Source organism: Nycticebus coucang, chromosome 9, assembly GCF_027406575.1.
Source record: "Nycticebus coucang isolate mNycCou1 chromosome 9, mNycCou1.pri, whole genome shotgun sequence".
NCBI classification, from domain to species: Eukaryota; Metazoa; Chordata; class Mammalia; order Primates; family Lorisidae; genus Nycticebus; species Nycticebus coucang.
In genome coordinates this window covers 77,699,583-77,721,005 of record NC_069788.1, presented here as the reverse complement: position 1 = coordinate 77,721,005, position 21,423 = coordinate 77,699,583, and the positions used below count along the sequence as shown (strand labels likewise).

At 37.1% G+C, this 21,423-nt stretch overlaps 1 protein-coding gene across 2 annotated transcripts in view; it reads right to left on the bottom strand.

Moving 5' to 3' along the window:
• Nucleotides 1-21,423, bottom strand: part of GMDS (GDP-mannose 4,6-dehydratase) — a 657,290-nt gene that overhangs the window by 529,699 nt on the left and 106,168 nt on the right. For both annotated transcript variants that reach the window (XM_053601624.1, XM_053601623.1), the window contains exons 2-4: nucleotides 14,031-14,075; nucleotides 4,583-4,670; nucleotides 2,017-2,126 (exon numbers count right to left, since the gene is read on the bottom strand). In XM_053601624.1, coding sequence (XP_053457599.1) covers nucleotides 2,017-2,126; nucleotides 4,583-4,670; nucleotides 14,031-14,075 — 243 coding nt within the window. The remainder of the gene's footprint in view (nucleotides 1-2,016; nucleotides 2,127-4,582; nucleotides 4,671-14,030; nucleotides 14,076-21,423) is intronic.

Genomic DNA, 21,423 nt, shown 5'->3' with positions numbered 1-21,423 from the left:
CTTTTGCCCTCCACTGTACCACACATGACACCTTATATAAAGTATGCACTCAAGAAGTATTTGTTGAAGGAAGAAATGACTTTACAAAGAAGAATTATTATTTAACAGAGCAACATTCCTGCCAATTAACTGACCTTTAGAAGAGGAGCCAAAATACAATAAAAACAGATAAACTTCATGTACATAGCAACTTAGAAAAAATCAACTCAGTCTCCACTACTTTCTAGTACTTATAGCACAATCACTCCAAAATGATAACTAAACACTAACGTGCTCACGGCATCTAAAAACATGAAACCTTTTTAACTCCAGATACTTTTTGGAAAAAAGCAATGACTGACTCTTCAATACTAAATGACGGGGGGCAGACCTTCCATAAATAAACTCTTTATAAAATTTCCTGTATCTTCCCACCATGTCAGTTGGTAGCTTCTAGAAGTGATAAACTACTATCACAAAGGAAACTTTTTAATCTAAAGGAAATTGAATAACAGAATGTTCATTCCAAAACATTCTGTTTTGTCTGGAAGATACTCTCACAGTTGGCCAGAAAGGTTAAGAAGCAGCCAGATGAATTATAATGTGGAAGACAGATTGACTGCCTCAATTAGAGAAAAATAAAGTGTTTATGCTTGGAATGGTAGAGTCACTGCTTCCCTATAGGAAAAAGGTGATGCACTCTCCTAAGTAAAGTATGCATGAGAGACCTTTCAAAATGACAAAACACATTGAGAATCATTTAGAAAATGCTTTGCTCTAACCCTAAGACCTGGACACCTTTCACAGACCAAATTTCAAGCCTGAAATAGAACAGAATCATCACTGATTAAAGAAAGAAAAGAAATGCTTTGTTTTAGCACAGGCAGATATGAGGTATTTTTATCAATCAATATGTGGTCATCCTGCAATGTTAATGTTTTGGAGAAAAATGTTTTATAAGAATTGACATTCAACTTTTAAATTTGCTACTAATGATAAAACTGGGCTTACTGCTATGTTTCTCTGACTATATTCACCACTTGGTTTCATTTGCTCTGGTTCATGATTTCATCCTTAAATTAGTGGAAATATATAGCTTCAATCTGTACAAAGTCGGGGATATGGAGAAATAGCAAATCGCCCAAAATACTTTCTGAAATAAGACTCATGTTTGTTTGTTAAACAATAAAAAATGCTTACATTTTTAAAAATGCTTACATTTTATGAGTTTTTTTCGGGGGGGGGCTTTTGAAACGTAAGAGTTATTTGCTTTTATTTCTAAGCTCTACTAACCATCTTCAATGAGTATCTAAACAGAACTCACATCATCTGTGGCTTCAGATTTCACTCAAGTGAGCAGGAGGACACAACAACAAAAATGTGAGTTAAGCAGATCACTAGAACTTGGAATGGGCCTCTAGGATTCACTACGATCCATTCCAGAAAATGACAGAAAGGGAGATGGGCAGACTACCAAAGAATCTGAATAAAAGGAATAAAATCAACATTAGCTGTATCACATTCAGGAAGAAAGAGGCTGAAAAGAGTTTTTCTTCCGTTGATTTTTACAACTTACAATAAAAAGTTAATTCAGCTAATTTTAAAATTTTGGTGCTCAAAAAATATTCTCTCAGCCAGTAATTTAGCCACTACCAAAATTAATATTAAAATAGAGGTTTTACTGAGTTGTGTCTTCCAACATTTTAATAAAACATTTCATTCACAATGTGACTTGAAATGGCAGAAAATACATCCAAGTGAGGCTCATGACTATAGGGAACAACCCAAAATAACAAATGCTGCTGTTTCAATGTTAGTATAAGATTTTATTATATTGTTCAATAACAAAATACTTTACAAATAACACTTTTTAAAAAACCTCCTTTGTTTCTGTTAGGATAAACACTTAAACTTATATTGATGATTAAACATGGAGACTAGACCAGTTGTTATAATAATGTGTTGAAAAGCAACAGATGCTAAATATAGAATACTGTGGAACACACCAGAGAAATCATGATCATGAAAATGGCTTACTTTGACATGGCTCTGCGCTCCCAGGTTGTAGATCTCAGTAGGCTTAACTTCATTAATGATCTTCACAAGGCAGGTACTGTCAGTGAGATCGCCATAGTGCAATTTCATGTCTTTAGGATTCAAAAACATAAAAGAAGAAACCAACATAAGCTCAGTTCTTTAAAACACTATAATCGAAATATTTTGAAAGTGTGAAAAGCCTGGGTCAAAAGAGAAATGTTATATTTGATGATTTTGAGTTGGAAGAGTATAACTGTCATCTTTAAATAAACTAAAGGTAGAAAGATATTTATATATATTGCCTATGTTGTAAAGAATTTGCGAGGGTAAATTCAGATGAACGTTTTAGAAAGCATAATATCATGACATTTAACATATCTTAGGCTACAGATGGTTATAAGAAGTGTCGTATAAGACTGAGATTCAGAAAAAGAAAACTTTGCATTAACATGTATACCCTCTAAAGAAAGCTATAATGCACTGAGATGGTGAAGATAGCTCTGTATTTCTTCAGATACTTCTATCTAGCAATTTTTAAGTGCTTTATAAACATCAATCCTTAAATCATCCAAGAAATGCCTGATTAATTGATTAAAGGATATAACTGATTAAGGGACAACTAGCTATTCCAACTTCTAATCTAAGCAAATCTATACACTGACTTAATCACTATAAGAATTTGATACAAGTAAATGGGTGCTTGCTAACTTGACAGTTTCATTATTTTTACAAAATAATGATCTATATATCTAGACCCCCCACAGTAGTACCATTCTATAATCAGCACAGAAACAATAATAATTTTCAAGGATGATATGGTGAATAACTTAAAAATTAAGGTGGAAAGCCATTTCTGTGGACAACTGCATTATCTTTCTGATAAAATCACTACCTATACAAACAACCCAAACTTTCAAGTATTAAGGGTTCAGAAGTAAATACAAAGGTTAACAAGCTAACTGTATCATTCATGTTGGCTGGAAAATCTGGTCACATAACACAGGCTGAACTTGAGGAGTTATCATAAAAGCTCTGTGTCCTAATCCCAGCTCTATCTTCTTCATGGGGTCTGACCTCAATGAAGTCACAACCTTTCTCTGCCTCCATCTCCTCATCTAGAAAATGGTCTTCCTAGCATTCTCAGGAATTGCTATAAAGATCAAATGAGAAAACACTATGACTGTGCTATATAAATCTTACAGCTACATACAGGAAAATTATTAACAAAATTAACAAAACTGCACATACTAATAATGATAAGTTTTTTTTGTTTTGGGGGGTTTTTTTTGAGACAGAGTCTATCTTTGTTACCCTCGGAATACCACGGTGTCATAGCTCACAGCAACCTCAAACTCTTGGGCTCAAGTGATTCTCTTGCCTCAACCTCCTAAATAGCTGGGATTACAGTCATCTGGCACCTGCCACAATGCCCAGCTATTTTTAGAGATGGTGTCTCGCTCTTGCTCAGGCTGGTCTCGAACCCATGAGCTCAGGCAATCTACCCAACTCAGCCTCCAGAGTGCTGGGATTACAGGCACAGCCACCACGCCTGGCCCAAGTAATTTATTTTATTTATTTATTTTTATTAATTTTTTTATTGTTAAATCATAGCTGTGTACATTAGTGCAATCAAGGGGTACAATGTGTGGGTTTCATATACAATCTGAAATATTCTCATCAAACTGTTTGACATAGCCTTCATGGCATTTTCTTAGTTACTATATGTAGGCATTTGTATTCTACATTTAGTTTCGCCTGTACCCATTCTAAGATGCACTGTAGATGTGGTTCCACCCATTACCCTCCCTCCACCAAAACCTCCCCCCTCCCTTCCCCTTCCTTGGCCCTTTCCCCATAGTCTTGTGCTATAGTTGGGTTATAGCCTTCATGTGAAAGCTATAATTTAGCTTCATAGCAGAGCTGAGTACATAGGATACTTTTTCTTCCATTCCTGAGATACTTTGCTAAGAAGGATATGTTCCAGCTCCATCCATGTAAACATGAAAGAGGTAAAGTCTCCATCTTTCTTTATGGCTGCATAATATTCCATGGTATACATGTACCACAATTTGCTAGTCCATTCGTGGGTCGATGGATACTTGGCCCAAGTAATTTAAATATAATTTTGATCACCATCCTTTTTTTGGACTTTTCTTCACAAATTACTTTTAAAATGTACAAAGATCATTTAATGAAATGCACAATGATTGTTTAACTTGATTAAATCAAACAGAACATAAAGAACTAAGGATTGTTCGGTCAATACTGAGTTGCTCTTATTTAAGGGGATAGGGATAGCTGCTGTGGGGTGATCAAAAGCTCTTCATCCCTTAGTCTCTCCAAGCCACCTACCAATATCTTCCTAAAAGCCAAGGCAAGATCACACTATGGCCTAGGGCAGCAAGCAACTGAAGGGTTGCAAAGGATGCAAATCACATTCAACACAGTAATTCATGGGTTAAGTAATTGTGACTTGATGGGCTGTAGAAAAAAATGCCACTTGAAAGTATCTTATCTGAAGACAAGAAGTTATAGAATGAGACTTTAGAAAAAGAAAATGACTTACTTCCTTCAATATGAGCCTGGGGATTCTTATACAGATGTTCAATCCGACCTGTATTAAATGAACTGGATCGCCGTACAATTCCATGGACCTGAGTTTTTATAGTATAGAAAGATAAAAGCAAAGAAAAAATGTGTAATGAGAATTAATAAATAACTCAGAAGTTCTTTAGCTAGTGTTTAGCTTTATGGAACAGTAAAACTATTATTTATAAATATTATTTTTAGTTATTAGAAATAGTTTCACTGTTTACTCTCTTCCCAACCACTGACCACCAGCTACCAACACCTCCTTCCATCTTTCTCCAGTGTTTTTACCGCCAATCTCGAAAAAGTAATTAGATAATTATGTGACTTCATGCTTAGTTGTAGATACTAAAGTATCTCCTTTGCTAAACACACACTTACAGCCTAACTGCTGACAAAAATATCTCTTCCATTTGAAACTGAAGACAGACCGTGTGAGTCTGTATCAGTAAAATAGCTCTGTCGCCTGTTTAACACAGAGCATGAGGTCATCACATCTTACCAGTAGCCTCAGTGGCATAGCACTTTGCATCTAATTCTATATATTTCTGGAACCGCAGATACAGTCAGAGAGTAGTTTCTATTATGCAGCTGTGTGGAAAAGTCAGAAATCTAAATAGCATGAGTTAGAGACAAGATTTATGTACTACTGGATTTAAGACATGAAGAAAACGCATATGAAGTGAGGATTTAAAACAAAAATTTATCTTGACTTAACCATGATAAGCGTTAGGGGTAAAAAAGTTGTTGGGACAGGAATGCATACCTGCCTGATATTGAAGAAAAGACTATTTGTGTCAGATACATAAGAGAAATTGTCCCAGACCTAGTCACACTTCCTTCTTGTGTCAAGATTGCTTCCTTTGTGCTGCCAATGCTAACACCAGCTTATGTCACCAGCTGCCCAAGTTCCAGTTTTACTGGTGGCAGTTTTAATCCTTGACTTATGTTAGAAGTGTTCGTTCTAATGTTGGATAGGTTCATCTGCAGCTGAATACACTTCTATATTTTAACTCAATCGTTTTCTGTCTATTTTGAACCAAAATTAATCCTTGGCATGACTCAAATATTCCAAATGAAAGAGGGAAAATTACAAGCACATAAGACCTTCTTTCAAATAGAAAGAAATGTTAGTGTCATTTTATATAGCATACATGTGAAAATGACTTCTGCAAAGGATACAACACACCCACAATTAATAATTCTGTTAGTTAGTGGCTTTAACCAAAGAGAAAAGCACTCATCGATACTTTTCCAAAAGAATGAAACCCGAGAAAAGTTGGCAAACATGAAAATATTTTAAGAACGGAACATGGCAAAATTGGTTGACATTTTCAGAGGCAAACATCAGAATCTAGGAAACACTGAGATTTGGCTATACATATCTGTTTCTTAATTTAGAAGTGGAGAAAACAACACTAATTATTAAGCTTAGAATTTGTTTTACTTCCTGATTTCCAGTTTTGAAGTTGTTATTAATAGAAAGGTTGAACTGCTCTACAAACTTAATTTTCTTTACTAAAAAGCAATTTCACATACATAAACAGAGCAAAAATGGTGTTTACTACCAAAGTTATTTCTAAAATACACATTTCTCAGATGTATGTACGTTTATTTCACTGAATAGAAAAGAATTTCTATGCTCTAAAAACTGATAATTAAACTTTGACAATGAAAAGAGTAATATTATTTAGGCTATCTTTCCTTGATTGCCAGAAGTCACATAATATTCCAACAGCCTGAAACAGAGACAAGTGCCATATCCATAAATGTTACATAGAAACATAAAAGACTTTGATGAAAGTATTAAATAATCTTGATGGACTCAGTGTGAAAAGCAGAGAACACCACAAAGTTACAACAAATCAGTATAACAGGACTTTATTGTCACACTTAAAATCAAAAGGATTAAGTATGAATAACCTTTTTTTTTTAATTTAAAAAAAAAGTATTTTCATTTCCCCTAATTCCTAACATTTGGTATGTGTATACAGGGAAAGAAAGATCTGCCAAGTGCTTAATTCATGATGGCAGGTATTATTCTAAGAATTAATGAAAGCTGAATCTGTCTGCTTCTGAGACAGATGAAATACAAACTTTAAAACAAGCCAAAATGTATGCAAACTGCATAATCTACTTAAGAATTTGACATTAGCAGATTCCTCTTTATAGAAAGGATGTAGACAGGGTACCTTTGTTTGTTTTTATAAGGATTTGGGGAGAAAAAGAGATAAAGGGTTAGGAAACAAAACAGAAAAGACAAATATGAGTCTAATCTGACTTTGTATAAACAATCAAAATTGTTATTAAATATAGTAGTTCAACAACAAAAAATAATTCTGAAAAACTGAAGTCTTAATAATGAAAGTGGATTTTGACAAATTTCACGTTTCATTGAACTAAGTAATGAAAAGGAAAATTTCAAGTTTTCCCACTGTCAAAGCAGAGTTGCCTTAATTTCAAAACCTGTAAGGTTATCTAACCCATGGACCACAGGCCGTATGTGCATTATGTAAGGACTTGTTCACTTACCTGTGATACGGGGTTATCATTCTTTAGAGTCTAGATTTCTCTTGATTTATCATGTATTTTTTTTTTTTTTTTTGAGGACAGAATCTTATTCTGTCACCCTAGGTTGAGTACCATGGCATCATCACAGCTCACAGCAACCTCAAACTCTTGGAGTCAAGTGATTCTCTTGCCTCAGCCTCCAAAGTAGCTGGGATTATAGGCACCAGTCACAATGTCTGGTTGATTTTCTGTTTTTAGATCTTACTCTTGCACGGGTTGGCCTCAAACTCCTGACTTCAAGCAATCCACCCACCTCAGCCTCCCAGAATGCTAAGATTGCAGGCATGAGCCACCAAGCCTGGCCTAGCATCCAGATTTCTCTTGGAGGCAAGGATGCTTCCATGGGATGGTCGATGCCACTCTCCTTTTGAAAGGTATCTAGATAATATTAATAGCCAACATTTGCAGAATACCATCCACATAGCAGTGACCACATACAATACACCATTCTTTGTACATGTTAAATCAATTCATCTCACAACCTTACTTTACTATTTGCGTTCTACAGATGAGGACATTGCTTAAGATCAAAGAGCTAGTAAGTGGCAAGATTAAAGGACAGACTCGGTCAAGCACAACACTCTATGGAATTGTAGTTTCAAAATGAAATCCACAAAAAGCTTTGTCTTTTTTCAAAACAAAGTATCAAAGTATCAATAATCCAAATACATATATATATATATTTCAAGGATTCTCATAATCAAGAAAAAGTATAGGAACTCCACGTTCTAACAAATAATTTTTCAGAGATAATAATCAGACAATCCTTACATCCCATTTCTTTTCTATTCTTATAATTCACATCAGAGCTGGTGGTTATATAGTTCCTTTCCTGGAAGGAAAACCCACAATTTACCTATTTTTTATTTTAAAGTCTGATATGTTATGTTGTAGCTGTTATCAAGTTATTTAATATAGATTTTTCATATATTTCTAGGTTTTAGCTTTTCAAAGGTTCAACCCTTTTTTCTTTTATTTCTCTGGTTTTCCTCTGTACTCAACGCAAAATGTGTATAAAAGTATGTTGTTGGCTTATATGCTAACAGAGACACCAGGAAGGCACGTAAAACTAGAACATGCTTTCATAAAAAGCCTCACTTCTGTCGATGGTCCTTTTTCCCTGTGGTTGGAAGAAAAGCACATAGCCATAGCGTCCTAGGCAACAGACCATGCCTGCTATTTAGTGATGCTAATTAATGAATTGGACTAAGGAACCTTCTGCAATTCCCATGCCCACTAGCTTGTCCACATCAGTGTGCCAGTCTGCCACTCCTGATCAATAAGCCTCGTAAATCCCACAGACTTTTACTAGGCAGGGGGACTAGCCTTTCCCATGTATTGTCTTATCTAATCTTTACAACAACCTCAAGAGACAAGTATGTTAATGTGTATCATCTCCATTTTACAGACCAGAAAATTAACTCTGAGAGGGATCAAGTGACTTATCCAAGGCCACAAAACGAGAAAGTGGCAAAGAAGGATTAAGACACAGTTTCCCAGCACTCAAGTCAAGGGCTCCCTTGCCAGAGTGAGCTAGACCACTTTGTCCACCTACCTGTCTGCGCTGGTCAACAAGATATAAAGGAGAATTCTCCTTTGCACTTCAGTATGTGTAGAATTATGTAAACAAAGTATTTAAAGGGCGATTTTCCATAAAATCCAAATATTCTTGGTTTTCCTCATGTGATAACATCTATAGGTACTCAGTTAAGAAGGTATGAGTGTTAGATGCGTTGTCATACCCCACTAAATGTTTAATTCTGAGCAAAATTCAGGAAAAAAGCAACATTAAAAACTGCCATCTAAAACGTTTCAATTTAACTCTCTTCTCGAGAACTGGACCAAGAATAAAGCAATCCTTCACTGGTTTAAACAGTTATTTCGGAGGATGATCAGATATGCAGACTTAAGAGGCCACATTTCAATGACCAGATCCTGGCTTCAGGAATCTAAAAACACGTGAGGTCATACAAGGGAATTAGCCATGACGAATCAGTATGGTAATACATGCTATTCCTTTTCATATCATCCACATTACTTTTGCTCTAAGGTTCACTAAGCTTTCTGTATTGTTATCTTATTTTTTGACTAGTGTGACACTAATTCTACATCTGTTTTTGCCCATGTTGCCCCCCTATCATTATGCCACCATTGGCTCCACTCTCCTGCTCGATTCCTTCCAACTGACTGTGGCGTCTCCATGTAGTCCAAGCTTCCCCAGCCTCACAATGAAAGGCTGAACCCTGCTAACCCATCAAAGTTTGCCTCTTTCTCTTTTAGAAAAAACTAGACCTCACCCTCAAGCCTCTTCTTCACAGTGTTTATTTGTTCCTGGTTTCCACTTTTTTGGCCCCGAAGTATATTGTTGTCAGTTGTCCCTGACCTTACAGATATGCCTTATACAAAGATTAGATTCAAAACGACATGATAGCTCAGAGAAGCAAGGCCCCACAAATTTAAAATAACTTAAGGCTGTAAGTCCCAAAACTCCCTGGCCAGTACCAGTCTATAAGAAACTAGGCCACGCAGCGTAAGATGAGTGGCAGCATCTGTATTTACAGTTGCTCCCCATCACTTACATCACTACCTGAGTTCCCACCTCCTGTCAGATCAGTGGCAGCATTAGATTCTCATAGGAGCACAAACCCTACCGTAAACTGTGCACAGGAGGAGTCTGCGTTATGTGTTCCTTATAAGAATCAAATGCCTGATTATCTGAAGTGGAGCTGAGACAGTGATGCTAGCATTGGGGAACGGCTGCAAATACAGATTATCACTAGTAGAGAGGTCTAACGATGCAGACACCACGATAAATCAATTGCTTGCAGACTCGTATCAAAACAATCCCCCACCATATCCTGATCCATGGAAAAATTGTCTTCCATGAAACTGGTTCCTGATGCCAAGAAGGTTGGGGACTGCTGCCTTAAGGGGACTGTGTCCACCTTTACTACGTGATTGAATTTGTCACTTGATCTCATTTGGACTTCTAGTTGTTGCGGTTCTCTATCTGGAAAACCATATCAGCAACACCTGGGGACCCAGACCTCTGAAGCAGCCCTCTGTGTCTTAAGGGAACCTCTGGAACATTCTAATGCACACTAACAGCTGATAACCTACTGAGGTAGAAGTCTGTACTCAGCCAAAACTGCTGGTGCTGATCCTTTCAGTTCAGGTGCCAACAGGTATGTACTTCTCTCAGTTCACTCTATATGTTCTATTTACCTTGTTCTTTTCCTCATGATCTTCAGTAACCAGGGAATGCAGCTGATAAGTCTGAAAGTTAGAGTGATTACTCTCTTACGTTCCTCTAAACACAAAAAGATAAAGCCTATGCCACCATCAGATTCCTCTTGATGGATTATTCTCCAATTATATCAATCTCTTAAAATTGAAGACAGCAGCCTATTAAAATAGAATACAGTGCAGATAAACACAATTTCACTCCCACTATAGAGAGCTTACAGTCCCCCTGTACAATGAGGACTCATTTCTGCTTATGCTTTGTAGCTCTGTTCCTTCCCCCTATATCGTCAGTCATGTTTCTCTCATCGATTTAGTGATTTCACCCTTAAAACTGTCTTTTCCTACCAATCATTGTTTCAGTGATAAATTACTCCCATTAACTGTGATTTGCCAAGTGGGCTTGCTATTGTCTTTTTTTTTTTTGAAGACAGAGTCTCAAGCTGTTACTCTGGGTAGAGTTCAGTGGCATCACAGCTCACAGCAACCTCAAACTCTTGGGCTTAAGTGATTCTCTTACCTCAGTTTCCCAAGAAGCTGGGACTATAGGCGCCCACCACAATGCCCAGCTATTTTTTGGTTGTAGTTGTCATTGTTGTTTGGCAGGCCCAGGCTGGATTCGAACCTGCCAGCTCTGGTGTATATGGCTGACATCCTAGCCACTGAGCTATAAGCGCTGAGCCAATATTGTCTCTTTTTTAATATTAAGGGAATACAAATGGTTGTTACATGGATCACTTTTATAATGTTTAATCAGGGCTATTAGTGTACCCATCACCTCAGTAGAGTAGCTTTTTACCCCTGCCCTCTTACTTCCTCTCCACTTCTTGATTTCCAATGACTCTTATTTCTCTGTGTTGCCTTATGTACCCATCGATCATTTCCAAATTATTGGAGAGTACATGTGGTGTTTATTTTTGCATTGATACTTTACTTAAGATAATGGTCTCCAGTTCTATCCAAATTGCTACGAGACACATTAATTCATTTCTTCTTATGGCTAAGTAGTACTCCATGGTGTATATATACATTTTGATAATCCGCTCATGAATTAATGGGCACTTAGGTTGATACCACATCTTTGCAATTGTGAATTATGCTGTAATAAACATTCAAATGCGGGTATCTTTTTAATAAAATGACCTCCTGTCCTTGAGATAGATACCCAGTAATGGGATTGCTAGGTCAAATGGTAAGTCTATATTTCTCTGAGGAATCTCCATACTGTTTTCCACAGAGGTTGCACTAATTTGAAGTCTCACCAACAATGTATAAGTATTCCTTTCTGTCTGCATCCACACCTGCATCTATTGCTGTTTTGACTTCTTAATAATAGTCATTCTGACAGTTATTCAAGGTAGGTGATATCTCATTATGATTTTAGTTTGTATTTCCTTGATGATTAGTGACATTGAGCCTTTTTACAACTATTTGTTGGCGACCTATCTTCTTTTGAAATACGTCTGTTCATGTCTTTTGCCCACTCTTTAATGGGGTTGTTTATTCTTTTCTTGCTGATTTTTTTGAATTCTTTGTAGATTCTGAGTATCAGTCCTTTATTAGATATATACTTGGTCAATATTTTCTGCCATTCTGTAGTTTGTCTATTTGCTCTTTTAATTATTTCTTTTGATATGCAAAAGCTGTTTAATCTAATCAAGTCCCATACTGTCTTTTTTTTGTATCAGCATCAGATTTACTATTACAATTTTTTTTTTTTTTTTTTTTTTTGTAGAGACAGAGTCTCATCTTATCACCCTCGGTAGAGTGCCATGGTGTCACACAGCTCACAGCAACCTCCAACTCCTGGGCTTAGGCGATTCTCTTGCCTCAGCCTCCCGAGTAGCTGGGACCACAGGCGTCCGCCACAACGCCCGGCTATTTTTTGGTTGCAGTTTGGCCGGGGCTGGGTTTGAATCCGCCACCCTCGGTATATGGGGCCCGCGCCCTGCTCACTGAGCCACAGGCGCCGCCCTACTATTACAATTTTAAATATCTAGACAACATCTCCAGCTCACCAGGCAGGCCTAGGTTCTCATTAGACCTATTAATATTTCCAAATCTCTCATTCTACCTGTCTTCTGAAGTCTGGTAGTTCCTTAACAAGAGACACCTAAGTGGAGGTTTGCTTCTCTGTGTATGTTTCTTCCTAATCTTTTCCAGTAGTAATAACAGCATCACTTGCCTGAATGATTAATATGTACACATCTAACTAGCCTTGTCACTCATCCACCCATTACTGCAGCACATGGCCACTTTCCCGTGTCCGCTGTAAAAGATACAGACACTGCCTGTGGCTGCCAACCTCATCTCCAGTCTCACTACCTCCCACAGCTCCCAAAAGTAGATCTGATCACCCATGCAGTCTGAGCATCACTCTGACATGCTACCTTGCTGTTCACAACTACAGTGACCACTGCTCAGGTAGCTTCTTTTCTTGGTTCACTTGATACACAACCACATCACTAATTCCTCTCTAGACAACAAGCACCTCTTAGCTGCTCTGAAACATCTAAAACACAGTACAAACATTACTCTGCCAAACTTTTACTTTTAATACTTATTAAGGCATTAAACTAATCTATCCTGAATAAGTATCAGTCTTTCCCTAAAACCAATTCTTTGCACTACAAATTACTTATTCTCTCTCTGCCGTAGATAAATACTCCGAATTACAGCATTCTATCTATATGGACATACATGTGCATGTATACTCTCATAAACACAGTAATTTTGATAAAGGAGGAGCTACACACGTCTTCTATCACTTCTTAAAGTCTAAAGCCGAAGCTCTAAGAAAACAAAGAACTAAAAAAAATTAATTTCCTTTTCTTCAAATGCTATTGGCATTTAGATGTCAAATTCCTTGCTGTTGTTTTTCCATTTGCCCCAACTTTACACATTTCAAAACAATGTACCTCCGTATTTGGAATAAACAGATGACTCAAAATTATTAATATAAACATTCACAAAGCAGGTCAGAGCACGTGGGCCACTCTGAAGGTTTTTGCTTTCTGTATGGCATATATCTACAAAAGGTGTACGTACTGAGCTACAGCAAAATTAATGTATAAAACTCTTATTTCTTTAAAGAGGGAGAAAACGCTGAAGACAACAATGACAACAACAACAGCAGCAAACCTAAACGTTTCCAGCTTCTATAAATTATATGGCTACCAATTAGAAAGCAAAAACCTTCAGATGTAACTATTTCATTCAAGCCTGCCAAAGATCAGTTTGGTTTTTACTGCTCTGTGCAATTTCTGAATTAAGTGACTTCACTATTTTATGTAACACATTACATCATAAATTAACCTAATAATGTTACAGCTTCAGCTTGTACAGGCAGCTGCATTATCGGAGAATGTGGGAAGCTAGGGAAGAGGCTCAACAGTGAGGTGCAGGGGAGCCACCAGTGCTCACCAGCAGATAAACAGCACAATGAGCTGGCAGGATCACAAGCCCAGAGGCACATTCTTCCCTCAATTCTGATTTGTTATCAGAGTTTCAGTGGAAAACACACACAGGAGGACGGCAGCAAAGGAAGCATGCAGCCACTGTGTCCAAGTGATTCCACCATCCTGAGCTTGCTTGCCCACTGAGTCACCTACCTCATAGCCTTTCTCCAGCAGGAACTCAGCCAAATATGAGCCATCCTGGGAAGAGAAAAAAATTGGAAAATGTGAGTCCCATCATGACTGGTATAGAAAGATGGCCTAGAATGAGAGTGTTAAGAAAAGCATTTAAAAGGCTACACGAATTTAAATTAAGAATCATAGCAACTAAAATAAAAAGAACACCAATAACGCCAATAAACAATAAATACCACATGGCACTCCACCATACACAAAGCATTTTGACAACCATCATATCATATGAGCTCCACCAAAGACAGAAGAAGAAACTGAAATCCAGGGATGAAATATGGGGCAACAGAGAGAGCACAAAGCTCCACAATCAGATTGATTTGAATTTTGGTTTTGCCACTTACCTGCTGGGCAAAATATGCAAAATACATGGGCAAAGCAGAATGTCTCGGTGCTATAGGAACATAAAACAGAAGTCTTACTAATTCAGCAAGGGGGTGAGGAGGCCGTAAAAAAGGAATCACTGGGGCAGGAACCTATAAGAAGGGAGGCAGAGGGGGTTGGGGAGAGAAAGGGCAAATTTGAAGAAGAGATGGTAGCTCCGTGGTGGGATGGGGAGGGCCAGCAGACAGTGGAGGAAGAAGATAAATGCCTTTGGGGGATTGGCCTCTGGGCACTGGCAGATGGTGACTGCTAAACCCAAGGGTTTTGGAAAGTTACTGAGGCTTAAAGAGTTTTGAGGTCAGGGATGGGTGGAATGATCAGATTTGTATTATCATCACTGCATATGTATGCATATACACATAGAAATTTTTTAAAAGAGCATAGTAATTTTCATAAAATAGTAAGTACTTCATTTGCATTAATCTTAAATTATGTAGTTAATACCCTAACCTGAAGATGGCCAACCAAATACAGAGATACTAAACTGGATTTTAATAATTATTTTAAAATTTTGTGGTGAGGAATCTTTACTTAAACTATTTCAAGTTCTGATTTTAGGGAAAGAAAGTGTGAGAGATATCTAACTAAACTATTAAGAGGTGAAAGTTGAGAAATCAATATTCTGTGGCTACTATAAATAGTCACCAGACTTTCTCAGAAGATGAAGTGGATGGGCGTTTTGCAACCAATCAATCAATCCTGTAATTGCTCTTCAGCTTTTAGCCCATTTTATGTCCATCTCATTTGGTCATAGGGAGGCTCCAACTACTAGAAATTTGCACCCTCAAAAGTAGTTGTAGACATTTGAGTTTTTCTTCTGTTTCTTCAGTTTGAATAAGCTCAAAAAATCCCTTTGAACATAAAAAGTTCTTACCAGAAATTCCAGGGGGGGAAAAAAATGAAGCAAGCTATATTATTATCTTTACTTGACTGAAAGCTGGAACTGGAGACACCCTATGGGTCCTGGAAATGACAGGGCTGCCAAGCGAGTGTTTACTGCATTAGCGCAAAAGTCATGCATAAAGTCAGGCAGAATGACAAGCCAAGGCGTACAAGGACACAGTCTCTGGTTCATTAAAACCTCCAGCAGATTTTCTTCTAACTTCTTGACATAAATATTCTGGTTTATAGACTCGTGTGAAAAAGAGAAATTGTTTAACATATTCCTTTTTACCCTAATCTTAAAATTTTCATGGTTTTTACATATCTATGTGCAAACTAAGTCAGATAATGAGGCTGACCAATTTGGACCAGGACAAGCCAGAGGGGTCTACATGACCACTGGCAATGTGGAAATAATCAATAGCCCTATAAATCAATCAATGAAAAAAGAGCTTAACAGAAAAAAATATTTGCAATATGAATGATAATTTGACAGTAGATTGGAAAGCCCTAAGAAATATAAAGTTTTGTTGTTGTTTTGGAAAAGACAACACCATACTTTGTACATTTTACAACTCTCTCGGAATAAAAGGTTAAAACACTTTGTGCTCTACAATAGTTGTATAAAATGTTTAAAAAAAAAAAGGCGGAGGTGAACGTGCTAGAGATCCCTGGGGTGCGGAGAACTGTGATTATTTAGAAAGCTGATGTAAAACAGACCTGACCAGGACTGAACCCTGTCAATAAGGTCTTGTTCTTCTCACCCAGGCCGCTTCTCAAACTTTCCAACCGCACTGGAACATTCTGAACCAGCAGTGGCACTCGCTTCCTCCTTGCTTCCTTGCCAGGCCTCTCAAGTGATAGGGCCTGCGCTGCACAATGAGCGGGAAATGAGCCGAGCAAGCCAGGGCTCCAGGGCTCCAGCCCAGGGGGCCCAGCTGGCCTCCCCCTCCTCCTCTTCCCAAGCCCCTAGGGGTTGCCAGGAGAGATACAGTTGTATCTGACCAGGCAGAAGTCCACCAACCCAGTGGGATGGTTATTTCTGCATCCTCTTTAAGCACAGGGCTGATAGCCACTGTTCCAAGAACCTGCAATTAACATTAAGTTTTGACATCTGAGTCTAGTGAAACCAAGGAACAAATAAACTAAATCTCCAATTTATTCACTATGAACACGATTAATCTGGCATAACTTCCTGCCTGGGTTCAATCTTTGTTACAGAAAACTTTTTTTTAATTATTAAATTATAGTTGTGTATATTAATTCAATCATGGGGTACAGAAAACTTTTTAATTAGAAAGATAATGTCCCGATGTAACCTTCTTAAATTTAATTTGACACATGGTTATTAGGAGTATCCATTTTATATTAAATGCCACATAATTTTAAGCAATTATTATGGCCTTAACCTTTTTCAAGACACAGAAATATTTTTTATTCTACTCTTATAAAAACTCAGCGAGGAAGATAAGCAACCATTTGGCATCACAGATAACTAAGATATGGGGAAGTTAGTTGACTTGCCTACTCTCACAAGAGTTACAGACACAGCAAGGACTGGAACCCAAGTCCTCCTTAATTTTGAAAGAGGACAAAATCACCTTTGGTCTCTACCTGGGACTGACCAAAACAAGTCAAAATGCAATAAAATAATAAAAGACCATAAAAGATTCATTTTCAAACTAAATTGATTTAGTCATTTTCCATTCCAGTTTTAATAAAGTGACCAAAATGCAGGAAAGTTGTGAAATTCTAGAATACTCAGAGGAGGAGAAAGGACACAGTACCTGAGATTTCCCAGGTCTCAGTCTGGGGCACTTGCAACACTGCCCCTGAAGGGGCTCAGTGCTGTCTGGAGGTGAGCATGGATTGGTGGTAGTTGGATGTTGCCTTTGGGACTAAAATGGCAGGGCCCTGCCCAGAGTCTAAAAGGGCTGGGTTTCGCTGTTCCCAATGCCTATCCTGCTCTTCAGAGAGGGTGGGCCCTCACTTGTCATGGAGTACTCAGAAATATTCCAGATAGTCACATAAAACTAAGAGTGATTCCAGAAATTAATAGAGTCATACATGTATTTTGACTACAGTAAGAAAACTAAAATTCTACAACTATAAAAAGCTAAAGGAAACACAGAAAATTACCGGCTTCTCTCATCGGCGGACCCACACAGGCACATACAACCGTCCCAACACATACGTGCCAGGGAAGACCATCTTCCTGCAGCTAAGAGAAGCTAGTATTTCTTTTCTCTCTTCTAACCCAGATGCACATATAGCCTAGGCAGGCAAATGAAAAGGGAATTTTCTTATATGCAATTTGAGAAGCTGGCCCCTCAGAACTGCAAGCTAAATCTACATTGTATGTTTCTACTTAAGCACCTTTTGGCCTCTTTGAACAGGATAAGGTAAGTAGGTAAGTAGTATGTATATTAGGCCAAAGAAACCATGTCACTAATAAAATGAATGTCTTTATTTAGATCATCTCAAGAACAGGAAATAGAATACCCCTTTTGCAAGAAGAAAAAGTACTCATTCACACTGCCTTTTATGCTCTTTAACTCTATGTATTTTAATTACTTTTTTTAAAAAGCATCTTTCCAGCTAATCACAAGTATAATATCAAGGTAATCTGGACCTTCAGTAAGAGAAATAACAAACACCTCAATGATTAACAGAGAACACTCTTTTGAATCAGAATGAAAATTTCCATGATTTAACCATTGTGGTGTGAAGAATCCAGAGGCAGAATACATTGAAAAAGTATTTACACTTTTACACTCATGTTTGTTACACAAATCACTGAGTAAAATCTGTCAGACTCACAGAATTCCAAAGACCGTGGGGATTAATTAATCCAACTCTCTCAATTTATAGATCAGGAAATTGAGAGTCAAAACAGGTAAATGTTTTACAGTTAGGAAGTAACAGAACCTGCACCAAAATATAAAAATGAAAACCAAGTCTCTGGACTCCAAATCTCAGAATTTTGTACTACAAAACAATGAGCAAACACCTAAAATGAGGAGACTTTACTAAAGACTGTAGTTGAGAACCAAATAAAACACACTAATCCATTACCAAAGTGAAGAACAAGAACAGAACCAATAATCATCAACAGAATAATAATTAACTGATTGGCAGAGAGGAAATGAGGACACCATCCATATTTAAAACATATAAATAACTCCTGTCTCCTATAGTCTTTAAAATTTAAAAGTATTTCCCTGCAAAAGCTGCTATCTCCAAACAACTGACTCTCACTTCCTTTGATTTACCTCCTGGTAGAGAGGAGCACAGCAATCCAGAAATGTGATCAACAACCTGTGTATATAAAGAATTGATTGTGCCCAGCAGCTAAGATGCTAAGATAATCTTTACCTAACCGCCCCTTCCTTCTTTTCAAGGATAAGAGCCACAATACAGGTGCTCAGAGGCTGCACATACCTCACACACATTAAGAACCAAGAAGGGTTTTGCCGCCAGTCACAATACCTTCCAGGAAAGAAGGATGAGTGTGAGGCTAATCCTTTAAAAGAAGCCAGATACTTTCAATTATCCAATGTATGGGTATACCACAACACAGAATTCTTCCCCCAAAACATACTCAGTTACATAAGGTTACAATATTAAGTCTGATGTCCACAGTCAGTTTAAAAAGAAAAAAGATTTCACTTTCACATTTTACAAAATATCAAGAGGAAGAAATTACCTAAAAGATTAATTTTAAAGGTCTTTTTCCTAATTTGATAGGTTAAAAAATTAACATTTCTTTTTTCACTTTTTGACTAGTGTACATTTTAAAACTAAAAAGTTTTGATGACCGCAACCCCATTATATATTATTTCTTTAGGGAATTATATATACTTTACCTACTTTTCTAGTACGCTGTGTTCTGCCAGGCGGTTTATATTTTCATAACATGTATAAAATTGACATATTTTCATTTCCAATAAAAGCCACTCAAAAACTAATATTTTGAAGTAGGTTAGCAGATTTTCAGTTCCTTTCATGTTACAAATGATTGTTTTAAACCCTTAGTTTAACAAGCAAGGAAGAATGCAAATACCAAAATGTGAGCTCCAGGCGTATTTGTACAACCTAGCATTTGTAATGACATTTACTTTAACATACTAAAATAAATTTCTGTAATTTAGGCAAATGCTATAGGAAAATGGGACTAAAGGGTTTATATGTAAAACAAGCAGGAGAAACGAAGCAGGTGTTGATAAAGTATAGAAAGATAATTTTTAATTAACTGGTTAGGAGAAAGGCAACACACACAGATACTCCAACACTACAGTCCTAGATATATTTGAAAAGCTTTAAAAGTACAATTTTTCAACTTTATGATGGTGCAAAAGCAATATATATACCGTATGTTCTTTGACTTATAATAGAGCCGAAAATAGAAGCTGAAAAGCAGGTGTCTCTAACTCAGTCTAAACTAATCTTATCCCAATATCCCAGTAAGCCCATCTTAAGTTGAAAATACCGAAATTTGAAACATACTTTTGACTACTGATATCTTCAACTTAATGAAGTGTTTATAAGTACATAACACCATCATTAATTGAAAAACCATGTGTAAATCCAACAGCACTTAAATACAAAGACCTATGTGTGCTCAGGGGTGTGTAGTATAGATGGATTAATGGTGAGTCCACCTGTTCACCTCCACATAAATAATGGTATGCCCAAGGAATACCGTATCCCACTGGTTTTCTTTCTTTTTTTCATCACGGAAGTTCTTTTAGTTTAAACTGCTATTTTTCTCTTTTCCTCTTTCCCACTCTTGCTATTCATACTGAAGATTTTATCCTTCAGAGAAAGAAGAATCCGAATGTGAACTTCTATCACTATAAATGATGAGGATGATAGTAACAACAGTGTGCACATGCACACCACTTCTATGCCAGGTATGCTCTTTTTTGTTTTTTATTAAATCATAGCTGTGCACATTAATACAATCATGGGGTACAAAGTGCTGGTTTTATATACAATTTGAAATATTTTCATCAAACTGGTTAACATAGCCTTCACAGCATTTTCTTAGTTATTGTGTTAAGACATTTATATTCTACACTTAGTAAATTCATATATACCCTTCTAAGATGCACTGTAGGTGTGGTCCCACCGATTACCCTCCCTTCCCTCTCCCCCTTCCCCATATTCTTAAGTTATAATTGGGTTATAGCTTTCATATGAAAACTATACATTGGTTTCAAAGTAGGGCTGAGTACATTGGATACTTTTTCTTCCATTCTTGAGATACTTTGCTAAGAAGAATATGTTCCAGCTCCATCCATGTAAACATGAAAGAGGTGAAGTCTCCATCTTTCTTTAAGGCTGCATAATATTCCATGGTGTACATATACCACAATTGCTCTTAAGTGTTCTACATTCTCTAAGTTTTTAAATCTTCAGGATAACCCTATGTAGTTGGTACTGTTAATGTCTCCATTTTAAAAATGAGGAAACTGAGGAGAATTGAGGGTAAATAAGGTGTCATGGTCCTTTAGTAGGTAGAGTAAGAATTTAAACTATGTGTATTTGTAATGACTTATTTGTATGGTAATTTACTTCACTAAAAGGATCAATCACTACATAATTATGGGCCTAGAGATGCTTTAATAAAAAATTTGGTTTCTATAGAATTATTAACAATGGAAAATGAGCCATATTAGTAGAAATCAAACACCCATGTGGGCCATAGGTGTTACAGAATAGCAGACAGGAAGGAAATAAAGAGATTTAGTTCCTGCCCTATTGCTCTGAGAAGTATCCAGGAAGCCAGGCATTTCCTGGCCTAGATAGGATTATGCTGGGATATTGGCTAGATAGGATATTGGCTAGAATCTGCAGATTTCACATACACACCCACACGTGGACAGGATGAGAATAAAAACCAGGTAACCTATACAACTAATCAAAATATCCTAGTATCAGGAACACCAGTAGATAGATGCATGAGTCATGGACAGAAGGTGGCAAGGTTTTGTGGATCAAAGAAAAGCTATGAAATACTATCACACTGACCTCTCTATACTGGATGGCACAGTGCCCTGGGGAAATAAATTACCACACTTGAGCATGA